We start from the raw sequence: 16,865 nt of genomic DNA, 5'->3' as shown, positions 1-16,865 counted from the left end.
TACAAAGCCCTAGGCAGCTGGAAGGGAGGCAAAGAAACTCCGAGTGCAAAATCCTCTAAAATGATTTTTCTAATCGCGCCTGGAAACCAGCGCTGGGCGCGCCTCCTGCGCGGGGTTAAGGAATTCAGGGCTGCAGCCCGCCGGGCGGCCCCGGCACCTCGCGCTCCGTGGGGCTGCGCTCGGCAGACGCGTGCACGCAGTTTCCCCAGGCGCTGTGCGGGTTTCCTAAACCGCCCAGCTGCTGCCTCAGAAGGGAGTTTCTAGAAGCAGCTCGTTCGCTACTGCCTCCCCTCCCCCCGCTTTTTGGTTTTTACCCCTGCCGGGAGCTTCTCCCGCTCCACTGCGTCCGCCCTCCGAGGGGTACAGGTGCCGCCGTCCCGGCCGCCGCAGCCCGGCCCGTCCCTCCTCCGGGCGGGCCCGGGGGCTCGGCCCCGCGCAGCTGCATCGCCCACGGTCTCTGGTCGGGGCGCCGCGGCCGCTTCCCGCCGCCCGGGACTCCCCGCCCTCCCGCGCGACCCCGCGCCCGGGCGGGCGGCGCTTGCGGCGGGCAGGGGGCGGGGAGGGGAGCGGGGGCTCGAACGGGGGTAGCCGCCTCCTCCGCAGCCTGCCGGCGCCTCGACACCCGGACTGCCTCCGCCTCGTCCTGCAGCGGCTCCATCCCGCCTCCCGCGCCTCGTCCTCCCGCCGCTCCCGCCGCCCCCGCCGCCGCCGCCGCGCCCCCGGCGGCTGCCTCGGCGGACCCGGGAGGGGGCCCGTCCGCCACCCGCTCGGCTCGCCCGGCCCGGGAGGCGTGCATGCCCCTGCTGCCCGCGGCGCTCACCAGCAGCATGCTCTATTTCCAGATGGTGATCATGGCAGGGACGGTGATGCTGGCGTACTACTTCGAGTACACGGACACGTTCACCGTGAACGTGCAGGGCTTCTTCTGCCACGACAGCGCCTACCGCAAGCCCTACCCGGGACCGGAGGACAGCAGCGCCGTGCCCCCCGTGCTCCTCTACTCGCTGGCCGCCGGGGTCCCCGTGCTCGTGGTAAGCCCAGAGGCGCTCGCCCTCGCCCCGACTCCCTTTCCCTACCCCTGGCTTTCCAGGTTGAGGCCCCTCGGAGGTCGGGGCGCGGCAGCCTTTGCCTTCTAAGTTCCTCCAACTTGCGGGCAGCCCCTGACCCCAGAGGACATTCTTCTAGGGTGCGTCGGGGGTGGGTGCGAAGGAAGCCCCTAGTGTCCCCACCTGCCACCCCCGCACCCTCCGCGGTGGCTGTACTGTAGGGGGACAAGGAGGGGGATGGGAGGGAAGGGGGCCGCAGGAGGTCATGGGTGGGAGTCGGGGCTGGGGAGGAGGTGAGCTATCGGGTTGAATCTTGACTTCATCTAGTCTGTACCCTTGCGCCGCTGGCCGCCGCCTCCGATTGCGCCTGGAAGGCGAGCAGCTGCTGAGCCCGTGGGAGGGAGACGGTGATCGAGGCTGGGGTGTGGAAGGGACCCCTACTTCCAGAGTCGGGGCGCGTATTCCCGTTCTACCGCCTCCTTCGCTTTCGAAAGGAAGTGCCAATAGGACTAAGCTGACTGGGGAACACATATCAAAAAAAGAAAAGAAAATAAAAGAAAATATATGAGAACTCCTAAATGAAGAGGCTCCAGCAGCGGTGCTCGCTGAAAAGCAGGAGCTGCGCTTAAATTACAAGATGTATTTAAAGGCTGTTCCACTCCCCAGGCAGCTTAAATCCTGTTCTCTTAGAGCCTCTCTGAAGATGCCTTTTGGATTTATGAACTGTGTGTGTGTGTGTGGTGTGTGTGTATGGACACACGCACACACACATATATATATACACATACAGTTATACAGAGGTAATTATTAGGGTAATAATCAGATAACACTTTACATATGTGAATATGGTGCGAAGTTATCAGGAGAATTGGTGGTGTTTGTTCGGAAAACAATATATGGTTCCCTTAATATTGTCGAAGTGTTGGAGGTTCCCTTCCTGTGGTACTGCTTCTCTCTCTTCTCCCTCTTTGGCTCCTTCTCAACAGATAACAAATAGGAAATTAAAAAATGAAGAGGGGAAGGAAAGGGATGTGTTTTCTCCCCCAGTGGTTGAATGTGTAAATTGCAACACTGAATGTTCAGAACATCTGCTTTAGTTATTAGGTTTGGGTATTCATGGTTTCTTTGATTTTAGGCAAAATGACTTAATAATATACAAAATAATGAAAAGTTCCTAACACACATAATGGAATTCCACAAACAAACCAAGGAACTTCTTGTTCCTTCAAAATAACTTTATCACAGCTACTGTGATAGTTGACTTTAAATCCATCTCCAGCATTCTGGTTAGAGAAGTGTTAGATGGTGCACCAAAAAATGTTTCGTTTTGTTTTTTCAATTGTAATTTGCTAAAAATAGGTCAGAACCCCCAAACCCAGCTTCATGGGTGTGTTGTCTCTCCCTTATTTGAAAAGCTGTAAGAGAGAGAAAAAAAAAATTGGTCATTCTTGCACCTTTTTGCTTTCTGCAGATGTTGAGTTTCCAGGCTTGTGTTTTCCAGGAGACTAAATAGCTCAGGGATTTGTTTTCAAGGATTATTTTTTTTTCTTTTAAGAAAAAACCTGTCACCTTCAGGACACTGGTTTGTGTACAACTAAAATCAATAATGCCTATAACTTGTCCCTTGGTTATTACCATTCTGTGTCTTATTTAAATGAGATAGCACTTTTCAGATCCTAGCCAACCATCCCTGGTGGTAGGGTCCAGTTAGAGATATTAACATATTAGCCCAAAGAATTTGCTTATTCTCTGCTTAGAGGGAACCACAGAGGGGAAGGGGAATTAATTAGTCATTACTGAGCGCCTGCTCTGTGCTGGGCGGTGAATAGTCTTGGCTGCATATACTTCATACACTTCCAGGAGGTATTGTCTCCAATTAATATTTGAGGACCCTGAGGTCAGCTAATAAACTAGAAACACCGGAAAACAAGAATGGTGGGTGTGCTGTTTGTATGCCCATGGGACTGATGCCAAATGCCATACTGCTTCTCCTACTTTCAAAGAACATGTTCTCTGAAAGAAGATGAGAGATGGCAGCTGGCATAGGGATCTAGAATATACTTGAGAGATTTGAAGAGGGTCCAACTTGATTTCCATATTTTGATTTTCAGTTCTTTAGTTACAAGAGAGAGAATTTGAGAGTCAGTCTGAAGAGAAGGAAGTGTTGGGTTTTGGAGGCCAGCTGAGCTGGTGGCATGTGTTTTCCCTTCTGCCCTTCCAAATAGCATACTCTCACAGTGTGGAAAGTTGGGAACAGTAATGGAAGCCCTGCCTTCCCATCCCTCCCAAGAACACTGGCTTAGCACAGTCGCTTTGCATGAAAACAGTATTATTACTCATGATGTTAACAGTGCCCATCATTTGTTGGGTTATGTACCCTATGTCTGCCTAACATTTGCATCGTCTACAAAAGCAGTTATTAGTGTTTCCACCTAACCTTTGAGAAAACAGAGACTTAGAAAGATTAAGTAACTTGCCCAAGGCCCAAGGCTAAAAATGTTATACCCAGAATTTTAACCCTACTGTGTCAAGCTCCCAAGCCTGTGCCTTTTCTATTACAATGTGTAAATTGAGTTTACCCATAAATCATTCTTCTAAATATATGCGTCAATGGCATCTCTCTCCATCTTTGACATTTCTTGGGTTGTAGTGATAGAGATACTTCAAAATACATCTTTTAACCTTCAACACTCACTTCTCATCCTTAAAATTAATTTTGAGAAGTAGCTCTCCTGACTACCACAATCTGTGGTTTTGTTTCAGATTTGCTAAATGTATTTATCAAAAAGTGAAAAGCAACACATCTTTCAATTTTTATCACTTTTACCTAGTGTTGATGGGGGCACCTGTTTGGAGGCTAACCAGTTTGGATTCAGACTCAAAGTGCATCCTGCTGTCACGTTAAGTGTCGGGGCTTCTGCTTAACTGTGTAACCTTGAACAACTTACTTAAAGCTCCTTAAGCCTTAACTTTCTAAGTCATAGGATTTTGGATATTAAATGAAATGTAAAATGTAAATGTCATCCTTGGCCCATAGTTGATACTCCATAAGAGATCACTGTATCATTAACATTATTAATAAAATAGTAACTCAAAAATGTTTCTTGAATTCCTGTGTTGCAAGCCATGTTAGCCAGAGTAGTGGTTATAAAAGCAATTTCAGAAGTAAACCATGGTCACTGATTCCAAAGAGTTTACAGCCTAATTTGGAAAATTAGGAAGTCATGCCAAAAGCCATAATATAAATCATCGTAATAAAAATGTTATATCTGCATATCTACGTATATTTACATATCTACATATATATACCCACCTCAAAGACGTCTCGTGAGTCAAAGAGGACGAGATCATTTTTATTTGGAGAGGAGAGGAAAGGCTTCATGAAGAAAATGGTGGCACTTGAAACAGTGATTGGTTTGTCTTGTTTTAAGTGTGATGTGCAGGAACGCAGGGGTATGTGTCTGAAAAGGAAGACCAGAGTCTCATTACTGAATCCTGGACTGTCAGGCTGAATTTTTCTCAATTTGTTGGAAGCTGAGTAAGACATTGCTCGATGGGGTGGTGTTTTAGGACATTTTGGGGACAGTAGTATAGGGCTCTTCTGTTATTAAAATATCTATATAAGAAAATTTTAAACTCTTTATCCCCAAGTCTACTTTGTGTTGTGAAGTATTATTATTTTAATTGTATTTTCAGAAAACACCTGTAGTTTGGGCTTATTTCCAGATTTGACATGGTTTATAAACTCTTTGAAAACAGATCCTGTTCAGTTTGATAGCATTTACCAAAGCACCACCTACCGAATTTACAAAAATAAACTTAGTGATCTTTGTTTTTCATTGATTAAAAGACCCAGCAATGACAATGGTTTTGTTCCCTGAATTTGGATACACTGGCCACTAGCCACTACTGTTCCTTAGATCTGTGAGCAGCACAGATGATTGAAGGAGACCAAACTAGACCATCCATTTTCATAGAGCCAGAACCAAGACAGAGAAACCAGCCCCGAGCAGGTGAGGTTTGAGGGCTGGGGAACACCTTTGATTCTTTATGCCCGCATCTCCAGGAAAGTCCCTGTGGGCTCTGAGACCCCGAGGCACGGAGCTGCGGCTGCTGTCCCAAGGGTGTTGTGTCACTAAATGCAGTGGAAGTAGATGGTGACAGAGAGGCATCTCACATCCAGAGCTCCATCTCGTTAAATCAAAGTGCCTAACGCTTTCCCACAGATCTCTCCATCCTTGAGCCTTGCCTGGGGTGCCCGCTTTACCGCCACCCATCTCCGCCCTGGGAACACACTCCTATGGTGTGGTGCAGGAGGGAAAACACAGGTATTGGTGTCCGGCAAGTCTGGATCCTTATCTTACTTTTTCTCACTATTCTTGTGAGTTTGGGAAATTTTTCTTATTCATAAACTGGAGATTTAAATACCTACCTCCTGAGAGACAGTGCATGTATAGGTTAAGATCACAATTCTGGAGTCAGACAGTTTGGGTTAGAAGCCCAGGTTTTGCCACTTCCCAGCTGTGTGAGCTTGAGCCAGTCTCTCTATGCCTCAGTTTCTTTGGCTGTAATATGGAGATCCTATGGCTATGAAATGAGTTAACATATGTAAGTATCAGAGTAGTGCCCAGCTATATATGTGTTACTTACCATTAGCCATCCCAAGATTGTGATGATTAATCAAGGTGATCTGTTTAAGGCACTTAGCAAAACACCTTTGTTAGCGGGTTCCAGGGTTCTGGATAAAATATTCGAGGCAGGCAGAAGCCACCAAGTTCAAGCCATCACCTGCAAAAACCGGTGAGTCTAGATAGCGAGAATAATAAAACTCAGTCAAAACTCTGTTCTTGGAATCGAGTCAGTGACTTTGGCTTTGGCGACTCCTCCATTTCTTCAGCGGCTTAACACTAGCTAATATTTCCTGCGTGCAGACACGGTGTATCGTACGTTTAATGCATTCCTTCATTTAATGCTCACCATGGCAGTACTTTCTGTAAATATAGGCACTATCATTAAGCCCACTTTATAAAGGAGAAATAGGCTGTGTAGTGAGATTAGGTGTCAGACTTGTATTACATTTTTTCAATCCCATTAATATAATTAATTTTCACAATAAACTTATGAAGGAGACTTGGATGTAAAAAGGTGAGCTGGCCAGTCCAGAGTCCCAGAGTGACATTGCTGGAATCGCCAACGCATGTGCATCCCGTTCTTTTATTATACACCTTTATCCTACCACATTTAACACATCTTTAAAGCTGTTTAGTCATAGGGATTCAATACTAGAAGGGTCACATTTTTCTCAAACCTTGTAACTTCAGTTTCATTTTTTTCTGGTTTGATGGGAAGCTTGGCGTTCCGGTGTAGATAATGGTTTCAATGTGTGGTGTCGGAAGCTGTTTTGTTTCCTATTAAGCTTGAAATGTTGTGGAGAGGTGGGTGGCAGCAGGAGGGACGCAGAGATGTTTCTGTTGTTCTGACGTGAAGCCGTGTTTCTTAGCTCTGTGGCACACACCGGTACAGGGCTGCAGGCACCTGCCTTTGTGTGAAACCACCCTTGGGTTCTAGATCTGCAAACTGCGGTGCGCGGAGGGGGCCTCTGTTTCTAAGGCGCGTTCCTTACAATGGGACGTAGCACTGGATTTGGGGGCGCAGTAAAAACACTGCAATTGTGTGCAGAATACCGTACGTGTGTATGTAGGCATGCGTTTTTCCAGTAAGAGCCTCCTGTGGCTTTATCAGATCGTCAGGAATGTCCAAGATTCCTAAAAGTTAAGAGCTACAGTTTGGGGGTTTATGGATCTGTTTTAAGCTCCTTCTGTCTCCTGGGCCCTTGCTTTACTTAAATGCTCTCATTCATATTCATTCATTCATACTCACCCTCCTTCTTTCCCTTCCTCCCTCCCTGTATTCCTTTCAGTGTTTTGTTTTTTTTTCTTCACTATCCACTCTCCTTTGCATGCTGAGAAGGAGGTTGTGATTCCTGGGGGAGCAAGGGCCCAGGCATCTGAAACCCAGCTAGCTCTTCCTTTCCCTCCCCTCCTCCCTGTCTCCCCTCCTCTCCCACTGTCCCCTCTCCTCCCTTCCCCTTCTTTCTTTTCCTCTCCCTGCCTCCCTCTCTGCCTCCCTCCCCTGTCACTCATTATCCCTGTGGCTTCTTCAGCCAGTTGCCTTATCTGGACAATGTTGACTTATTCCTTCCTACCTTTCAGAGCTGCTTTGAGAATCAAATGGATGTAAATGCACTTTGGAGACAATAAATCACTTCACGCATAAGAGGAAGACGTAATGTGAGCAGATTACATGGGTTGTGTAGCTCCCTGGTCACTGGAGATGGTCCCGACTGCTCAGAGCACGGCTTTGCCAGCCTAATACGCATACTCTGTGGTGTGGTGTAGAAAAATGAATAAGGTTTTTATACTTCTTTTCTTATTTTCTTGTGGAAGGAATAACAAAAATAAAATAAAAAGCCAACAGTATGAAATGGCCTAACTAATCATTACAAACTATTACTCTAATACCCACTCTAATACCCATTTCAAAATATTTCAATAAGCTCTGAGTATTGTCAACATTATTATAAAAAATCATCCCATTCACTTGTGTGATTTGAAAGGAATAGTGTTTCCAGGGAGCGAGGTTGACACCATCTGTTAAGCATGCATTGTGTCATATTAATTTTTAAAATTTTACTGGGCCAAAAAGTTATTGTTGGTAAAAGTTTTGAATGATGATCATGAATCTACTGTGTGCTGGGCACGGTGCTGTTACTTGTACAGTGAGGGAGGCACATTCACTGCCCTTCAAGAGTTCAGACGCTGTGCATGAAATTCCACGTCCAAGCCTCCGTTTTCTTGTCTGTAAGGTTGACACGGTGGTACTTAACATCGTTCTTAATAATTAAATGTAAGCATGCATTAAGTACTCAGTAAGTGATAGCCACTCTTTTAACATAAAAACCAATAACATTTATTGATAGTATGCAGCAAAAGGGCCTCAGGTGCCCTGAGCCGTTTCTGTTGAATGGATGTGGTAAACCATTTACTCATCACAGTAACTCCTTCAGATAGCGTGTGTGCTAACGCAGCTAGGGAGCCTAAGCCATCTGCTCCACTCGGTAAGTGACATCTAGGCTCTGAATCCATTACCTCAATCCGATGCTCTGTCGGCTCCCTGCCATGGCCCACTAATTTGATTTACAGTGTACATGGTGGCATTCCTAGAAGACAGGAGAGAGTTCAAGCATATTGATTATATATCACTGTGCTCTTTGCAATATCCATGTGCCTGTAAACATATAGGCTCAGGTACAGCCAGACATGAAAAGGGGAATTCAAAATCTATGTTCAGGGGAAGGAAGGTGGAGCTCAGTGGTAGAGCTCATGTTCAGCGTGCGTGAGGTCCTGGGTTCAATCCCCAGTACCTCCATTGAGGGAAGAAAAAAAAAAGAAAAGAAAAGAAAATCTATGTTCAAAGCAAAGCTTCATTCATTCCCAAGACCAGCGGAATGGGCAGTAGAACTTGCTTTTCCCAGCTCAACGTTTCCATCCATCCAGGTCGAGGGGACAAGTTCTGATGTCACAGCGCTTAACCTGTCATTATGAATATCTTTCTAACAGACTTTGGAAAATCACAGGAATATTATTTTGACTGGAGATATTTTAAAATACGTGAAATGGAGTTCTATATTCAGTATTATCTGAACTATTTCTGAGAATGCCAGTTTTCACTCAGCAGGCTGGTTACTTTTTCAGTCTTATTATGACAGATGTAGTTTCAGAATTAGTGTCAGTAAAAGCATCATGGTTGGGGGAGGGGAAAAACAGAACCCTAGAGAAATTTTTTGCAGATCAGTTGCATTTAAAACGCTAAAGACAGTCTTTTGGCAGACGTTTCTCACTGAGAGAACATGGTTGAGTAGAACTATGTATTTTGGGTATTTAATAAATCTGTAATTTCTTGTATGAACTCAGTTTTATCTCCCTTGCTTCTAACCTTTATAGTGCTCCCCCACCCTTCTCCTCAGGAAAAAAGAAATCTTTCTGGAACATTCTGCTGTATCCTTTGAGACCTGGAACCAGCTCTTCTGAGCAGATCTTTTTCCCCAGTTGAGATAGCTACATTCTCCTCTTTGGTTCCCTCACCTCTTTGGCGCATTATGGCATTGAAATAATCTTATGTTGTGCTTTATGTTGTATTTATTTTTATTCATGCTTCATCACTAGTCTTGAGCATCTCAAAATCAGGGTTTTGTAACCCAACCCAAGCCAATTCTCATCATACCCAAATCTTCGGTTGTTTTTGGTAGATAAATTATCCAAGGACTAACTGAACTTTGGCATGATGACAGTTACTTAGTAACCATTCATTAAAATAGCCAAAATAGGCTATACACCCTCCTCTGTAAGTTTAATGAGCTGGCAGCCTTCTGAGGTGTTCTGAGTGTATAAACCCTGTATAAAAGGTTCAGCAGAACCAAGGTGCAATTCTGTGTCCTCAGACTGACGTACTTCGAACAAAAATCCCCTAAATGTCTGGATTCTAGATCCACTGAGAATAAGTCATTGGGGTACAGGGTACAGGCCTCACTGGAGTCTTACACTCTGTTCATTTAAGGGTAGAAATTATCTCCAAATTACTCTGGTCAATCTACATAGCTTGAACGTCACCAATTAGGAGTCCTTTTTTTTTTTTTTTTTTTTTTTAGCATTTATCATGCCAATAAAAGTCACTGCTTTCATTAATAAAAAAAATCGTTTTAATGTCCACAATATGAATTTAGTTGTTAATCAACATATAATAGTGAAAAGGCAAAAGCAGCCTCTTCGGAGCGTGACCTTTCTGATGCAGTGCTGTGACTATCGGGACTGCCTCGCTGCCTCCCTTCCTCCTTTCCCTGAGCAAATATTTGTTGAGTCCCTTCCATGTGTAGCATGCCTTGAAAATAAGGCTTACTGGGGCTACTTGACTTGCTCCAAATCTTAAAACCAGATTTAGAGCCGATCTTCCCCCTTCTCCAGATCTTTCAAAGCAGTATCAGAAAATAAAAGACTCATGAAATCATGGGGCGGTTAAATAAAGATAAAGTAACGTAGTCCTGACACATCTACACGTTACGGAAATAACTTAGCGGCATTTCCTCTCTAAGAGAAGCAGGATTTGTGTTGATGTGACCAGAACCCCTGTGCTGCGGAAAGTGTGTATGGTGTTTCCAGCATAATGACCCCTTTTGTGAAGGATGCTTTCAGCAGTGTCGGCAAAAACCGTGCTTTTCTATTGAGATTTCTTTTTTTTTTCAACCGAGATTTCAGATTGAGCTTTTTCGCACATTGGGGTGCACAGAAGCACTCTTGACGCTGGAAGCATCTTGTATTTCCAGAGATCTCATCAAAGCAGAATGCCATGTTCTCCCAGACGTCAAAATTGAGCAGTCTTGGATAAAGGCAGTGCACCTGGGGCCTCATCTTGTAATTTAAAACGAGCTGCTGATATTTCCAGTTAAACAGCAAAGCACTATCTTTGGGTTGGTGACAATGACCTCTTCCTTCACACGTGCCTTTCCAGTGTGGGCTCTGCTCAGTTACTGTAACGGATGAAGAGCCTTAGTCAAAACTACGTGACAACCCTTTTGGTCTTCCACGAAGAGACCTCTGTTTCTTCTTCTCGCTGGCTCCATCACATGGCTCCTTCGGGTCCCCTGTTCTTTTCTCCTGGGGCTCAGTCTAGAGTACAGGTAGAGGGATCCAGTAGACACTTTACTGAGGCCGCACTGGCAGGCTTTTTCTGCCAGTCCATTTTTGGGAAAGATCTGTGGATCCATTGTGAGAGAGATTGTGCTTCTTTGTAGCCGGACTTTTTAGTCATGAAAGAGGCCTTAGAGATCATTTAGTTTCATCTCTTAACTTTCAAATGAATGGTCAGAGAGATTAAATGACTAGCCCAAGGCCATGCAGCTAATGAGAAATTACACCAATAGCTAACATACGCGGTCACTTGGTATGCATCGCTCTTTGCTGTCAGTACTTTCCGTGTATTAATTAATTTAACCCTAACAGCGTTGGAGATAGGCACTGTTCTTCTCTCAGTTTACAGATGAAGACACTGAGGCACAGAAAAATTAAGCAACTGGTCCCTGGGCAGAACAACTCCACAGGAGCTTTGAACACAGTGGTGGTTCTCCTCCCCAGGGCCAAACTTTTTGTCATCTCCCAGGCCACTTATGACCGCCTGCAGCGAATCGCTCTGCGTCACAGTGTTAGTTGGGACATAGAGGTGAAGCGTGTGTGATTATTATGATAGCTTTTTTTCTTGTCACTTTATAGTGCTGACTGAAAATATTTTCCTGAATATGATATTTATAATGAACACTTCATCGGTGGTAGTGAAGAGGTAGTGGCAGATAAGGAAGAAGAGCATTTAATTCCCGGATTACTTGGTCCTATGATGCCTTCTTTTATGTTGCTGACTTCAAATCTTTTCAAACAAGAAGTAAAAGTACATTTGCAAGTCACTAAAAGTGGATATAACAAAAATCTACCAATTTTTGATACGCAGATTTTAAATTCTTATAATGTGATTTTAACATAACATAATATAATTATCACATTATATGTAATTAATATATAGCTTATCTGCTGCATTTAAGGCATAGTTATTATGTTTGGCATTACTAGTTTGGCATAAGTTTGGCAACAAGTTAGAGGCATAAAAGAACTATTCGGTGGTGTAAATATATTTCAGGGAAAAGGGTAGACATTTATATATTTATGTATTTTGAAGTCTTTTTTTCGAAGAGATATTTTTAAGAGATATTCTCAAAACTTGGTCTAATCCTGCAGTGCCATGTCCTGTAAAACAGCAGTGACCCGAGCAAGCACATTGCTCTGCTCTGCTGTGCTTTGTATAATTCACCCCATTCTCTGTTTCCATCTATTTTAATAATCTCTATTCTTTAATTTGGACAACTCCAATCCTGCCTCTTTCAGAATTCTTTCCTTGATGCGTCTAGTCAGCTGTAATCTATCTTCCCTATAAACTCCATTTTTAGTAAGTCTTTCCCCTTATCTTATATACTTTCCATAAGACAGAAGAGGGGTTGCAGGTGTGGGATGGGGAGCCAGAGAGGAAGCAAGACAGAAGAAAAGGAACGGTAGCAATAATGTGCTATTTTAGGGAAACAGTGAATGCAGACACTTGGTAATAAATTTTGTATATACAGGTTTCATGATGATCTGAAATTAAAATAAACAGAAGGTGCAGTGACTCACGGGGCTGACAGGCAGCAGACCTGGGCTGTCCCTGCTCTGCTGCTTACTACCTTCGAGACCTTGAGAAAGTCCCATAGCTTTCTGACACCTGGTTTGAAAGGGTCTGCACTCCACCCAAGGCAGAAAACTGGCTCACGGCTCCCAGGGCAGCCTTTCTGCACATGAAGCAAGTCTGACTATGAGGACCCTCTGCCTTACAGCCAAAGTCTGTCTCCCTGTCTTTTGCTCATTGGTCTCTCTCACCTTTGGAAACCATATAGAACCACCTCGGTGCTTTCCCAGTGTATGAAGTTATCTCGGTTCTCTGACTCTTCCTTTATGGAGACTTGTAGCCCTCATCTTGACCTGGCATGAATTTGAGCCCATTTTACCATTTTGGCTGCTCACGTCGGACCTCACTTCAGATGTCCCGCGTCTTTAAGGTGTGGAACCAGCATGGAATGATGTATTTCAGATGTACTTTCACTCCTGGCAAAGAGAGCAGGAATTTTGCATATTAGTTTTCCTCTAATACATTAGCCTTGGGGTCAATATAAAGTCACCTTATGGTTAGTTATCTCTATAAAGGGAATAGGTTAAACTTTTCGTCAAGTGGGCAAAAGCACTGTGTGATCATGTACATTGTTCTCCCATGATCACAGCAGACACTGCTAAGAGATTGTGGCATTTTTCTCTCCAACTGAGACTGATCTGGGCTTTCTTAAGACATAACTCCAGGCAACCTCTTCTAATTGAATTTACCGTCTTGGGAATCAAATGACTATTAAAATGCTTCCAATTGTGTGTTTCCATATACATTGTAGTATATACTACATGGCTGTGCATTATAGTTAATAACAGAGAAATATTATGGCCATCAATGATAAATTCCTACAGAGGAGCAAATATGTCTTGTATGTATTTGACTTGCTCACGTGTCATACCTTTCAAATGGTAGCTGTACGTAATTTGTGTTTTAAGAGAAGAGAATTAGAGAAGCATAAATTAAAGTTATTTTGGATACACATTCACAGATACATCAATCATAAAGTCCAAATTATTTTACCAAAATCCCTCTTTAGTCTCTTACTTTCTTTGCCAGTCATCCCTAACTTCAAATGTTCTCCCCATACACACTCTCAATGTTTTTCATCTATTCAAAGTTATATATAATGTAGTTCAAAATAAATCTGATTTACTTCATATGGAGAATATTTCAAACCCCTATTATTTTGCTTTAAAAACTTTAACATCATCATATTCTGCCTCTCTAACCAGTGTTTCATTTCCCTATGTCTTTAATTGACCATCGCACATATTTGATAACTTGGAATTGTCACTACTTAAACATTTATGTAGCATATGCTCTTTCTTCATCAAGTGTGACATTTTTTTCTATTTCAGTACTTTTTTTTTTCTTATTTTCCCCAAAACAAATTGGTTGATTTAAAGTGCATATCATCTTCCATTCTATTTTGTAAATTAAACCACTGGTACATTTTTACATGGGAAATTTGCATATATGGCGAATTAAAAAACCTTTTTGGTGTTCTGTTGTATTATTCAGTGAGCTGGCAGGGCTTCTAAGTGAGATGAGTCATGATTTTATTGTCACTCAGGGTCTCTGAATCGTACTCTGTACATTTTCATTAGTAATCATAGATTAAGAGTTGAAACATTTGACTCAATACATGGAACTGTTTCTGAGAAGAGTTCCTTTCCTCAGAGAGTGATAAAAATTAGTGGTGCTTTAGAGAATGACATTAAAAAGTAAAGAAAGAGTCATTGTTTCTGGGGAAGGCAAATTGCTTACAGCTTCAATTAACTTCAGGAGGAACCAGGAAAATGAAATTAGGATGTCATTGTTTGTGGATACTTTTCATTGAAATTCGGGATTTTACAATTAGAGTGAAATATCAAACAAGAGCAAATTAGTTCCTTCTCCTTTCAAATGGGTGCAAATGCAGTAGCCTTCTAGCAGTCACATTAAAGCACAATGATCTGGTACTCAGTAGTTCATCCCTTTATTTATTCTTTTTTTTTTTTTTAGATCCTCACTACAACCCAGACCCATGCAAGCCCCCCATTTACTCCTTAGAAAACATTGACCAGGTCTCCCTGGCCAAGGCTTTGTGTGTGTAAGGGGTTCTCCATAGTCACAGGTGGAAGAAAGGATGGCTGTCCTCAAGGAACTCAAAGTCCCACGTAGGTGAAGAGTTAAGATATACTAATCCTGGTAACTGACCGTGGGCTGGGGTGAGGAAAAGGGGAGAAGGAATGAAAGAGATTTCTGAGAAGAGGTGATGTTAGCTAGCCAGGGACGAGAGAGGCAAGGGAGCTCCAAGCCAAGAGCAAAAAACACAAAGTCATGTAGGCTGGAGAAACCCTCTAGTTTGAAGGAACTCAAAGAATGTCTGGAATGGCAAGGTGTGCGGCACAGAGGCAGTTAGGTTCAGAACATAAGGATGTTTGGTAAAAAGTACATTACAGTAGTACTCAGAGTTTGAAGTCTAAATTCCCTTATCAGCTTGAAGCGGTAAACCTGTGTGACGCATTCTAACCTCTTAGCCTCGCTTGATCTATCCAGAGTGGGGCATCTAAATCTGCCTGTTTCACAGAGTAACTTCGTTCCTGTGGCTGATTTTAATTTAGTAAACTAAAGGAAATACAGTAGAACACTTTTTAGAATTTTAAGAAATCTAAGGCTGTATTCATCACATGGGTCCCGGCTGGCAGGTGTCTTCTGGAGTACTTATATTTTCCTACATTTAAATAAAAATACCACTGTGAAATAAATTTTTAATTAGATAGTCACTAAGAAGTTACCCCCTCTGACACACATATAAGATGATTTTAAGTCATTATTTGCAACATGGACAATGCTGGAAGATCAATATTTGTACCATTATGAAAGCTTAGGTTAGTATGCACAATTAAAATTTAAATCGGCTAGGATATTTTTGTTACTATTGCTATGTTTTATTCCTATAATTAGGTCATTTTGACTTGTGTTTTGTAAGTTATGTAACAGGTGTGCTCACCTGTTTAGTAAATGTCTCCAATCTTCTCATTTTACATTGGAAATTAAAGTGGAAAAATACGCATCTACACGTTGCTCTGGAAATGTGAGGATAGTATAGTGCAGTTCTTTTAGAAAGCGTGGATTGAAATTTCTGTGTCATGGAACTGTCCTATTCTTGGTAGGTAAAACTCAGATTTTTCCAGTTTATGGTATTAAGGATTAAATGTGCTTGGTTTTCTTGCAAGATGCTCTGTCCTTCTAAATTTAGTCATCTAATTAAGATTTCCATTCATGGGAAATGACTTTAAAGAGCACATACGACAGGCTTTTACACAAACAAGCTTTGATTGGATTAATTGGATTTGCATAAATTTTATGATGTGAGTGTGCTGGAGTCTTGGCCTCATTCGCTTCGAAGGGAGAACTTAAAGGGATCTGTGAAGAGGAAACACATTAAAGGTTGCAAAGAAAGCTTGTAAAGGCAGCCAGGTTAATGGCACGGCAGAAACAAAGCAGTCAAAGCTGTGGCAATATTTAAGCTCGCCAAGTATGGAAAAGCTGGGCGTGGGCAAAAAAAGATGGACGATTCAGACAGACCACAAGATTTTGGTGTGAGTATTTTTTTTTCCCCAAAAGGAAAGGGATGCAGAGCAGCCGCGACACCTGATGTGGGTCTGCTGGCAGAGGCTGGGGGAGCTGGTGGCACATTTAGGGCTGAGGCGGCCACGGCAAGGATGGCAGCTTGGATGGCAGGCAAGTATGCTTCCTGCAGGCAGTTCTAGTAGAGGGTCGTTTGGTCATCAGAGACCAGTGCTGATTCAGGGGCACCGAAAAAGTGGCAGCCTGGAACTGGGCTGCTGAGAAGTAGGACAGAACAGGACGGCATGGAGGAAGCAAGGAGGTGGGGAAGCGGGGAAGCTCCTGTGAGTAAGACAAGGCCAGAGGGGCCAAGGGACAGAACAGGGAGCTGGGATGAGGCCCCAGGCACACGGTCTGTGGCACTGGGGCTTGGCAGCCCACATTAGGATCACCAGTCGTGGAGACCAGGAACCCTTCCCAGCAGGCGGCCATCAGGGGCTCAGAACTGATTCTGAGCAAAATCTAAACAACAGATGTGAGGTAATAGAATTAAGAAAGCCTTGACCTGGAACCAGACTTCAGATCTTACAGCTGTTAGTGCAGAAGTGTCCGCGGAACATTGATTCTGGCACTTGTGGATTACATGGTAACAATGTGATGCCAATAATAGCAACATTATGACCCCTTAGCATTTGTATAAAACTCCTTCACAGAATGGCTCACAATAACCATGTGACGCGATCTTACAATCATTCAAAGATGATAAAACCCCAGACTCAGGAAAATTAGATCTTCTCACAGTCTTGCAGTCAAAACAGTGGCAGAGTTTAGATTAGAACCTGTCCCTGGTGTTTTAAACCTTTGTTTTTGACATGCTTTGTGGTGAGTAAAGAGGGCAGCTGGTATGAAGATAAAGGAGAAGGGCTCTCCTGCCCTCAGGAAGCTCACAGTCCAGGCGAGGATCCAGGCTCA

The 16,865-nt window shown here is 43.5% G+C and overlaps 1 protein-coding gene across 6 annotated transcripts in view; it reads left to right on the top strand.

The window, feature by feature from the left end:
* Positions 1-261: 261 nt before the first annotated feature.
* PLPPR5 (phospholipid phosphatase related 5) overlaps positions 262-16,865 on the top strand; it is a 102,723-nt gene continuing 86,119 nt past the window's right edge. For 4 of the 6 annotated variants that reach the window (XM_045513233.2, XM_045513236.2, XM_045513238.2 and 1 more), the window contains exon 1: positions 635-1,031. In XM_045513233.2, the coding sequence (XP_045369189.1) occupies positions 795-1,031 (237 nt within the window). In that variant the 5' untranslated portion in view covers positions 635-794. Of the gene's footprint in view, positions 1,032-16,865 lie in introns of all 6 variants that reach the window. The other 2 variants (XM_045513232.2, XM_010950432.2) reach the window with 2 other exon arrangements.

The sequence above is a fragment of the Camelus bactrianus genome, chromosome 9, assembly GCF_048773025.1.
Source record: "Camelus bactrianus isolate YW-2024 breed Bactrian camel chromosome 9, ASM4877302v1, whole genome shotgun sequence".
Taxonomy (NCBI): domain Eukaryota; kingdom Metazoa; phylum Chordata; class Mammalia; order Artiodactyla; family Camelidae; genus Camelus; species Camelus bactrianus.
The sequence above is the reverse complement of the archived record's forward strand: the minus strand, read 5'-3'. Positions and strand labels throughout refer to the sequence as shown.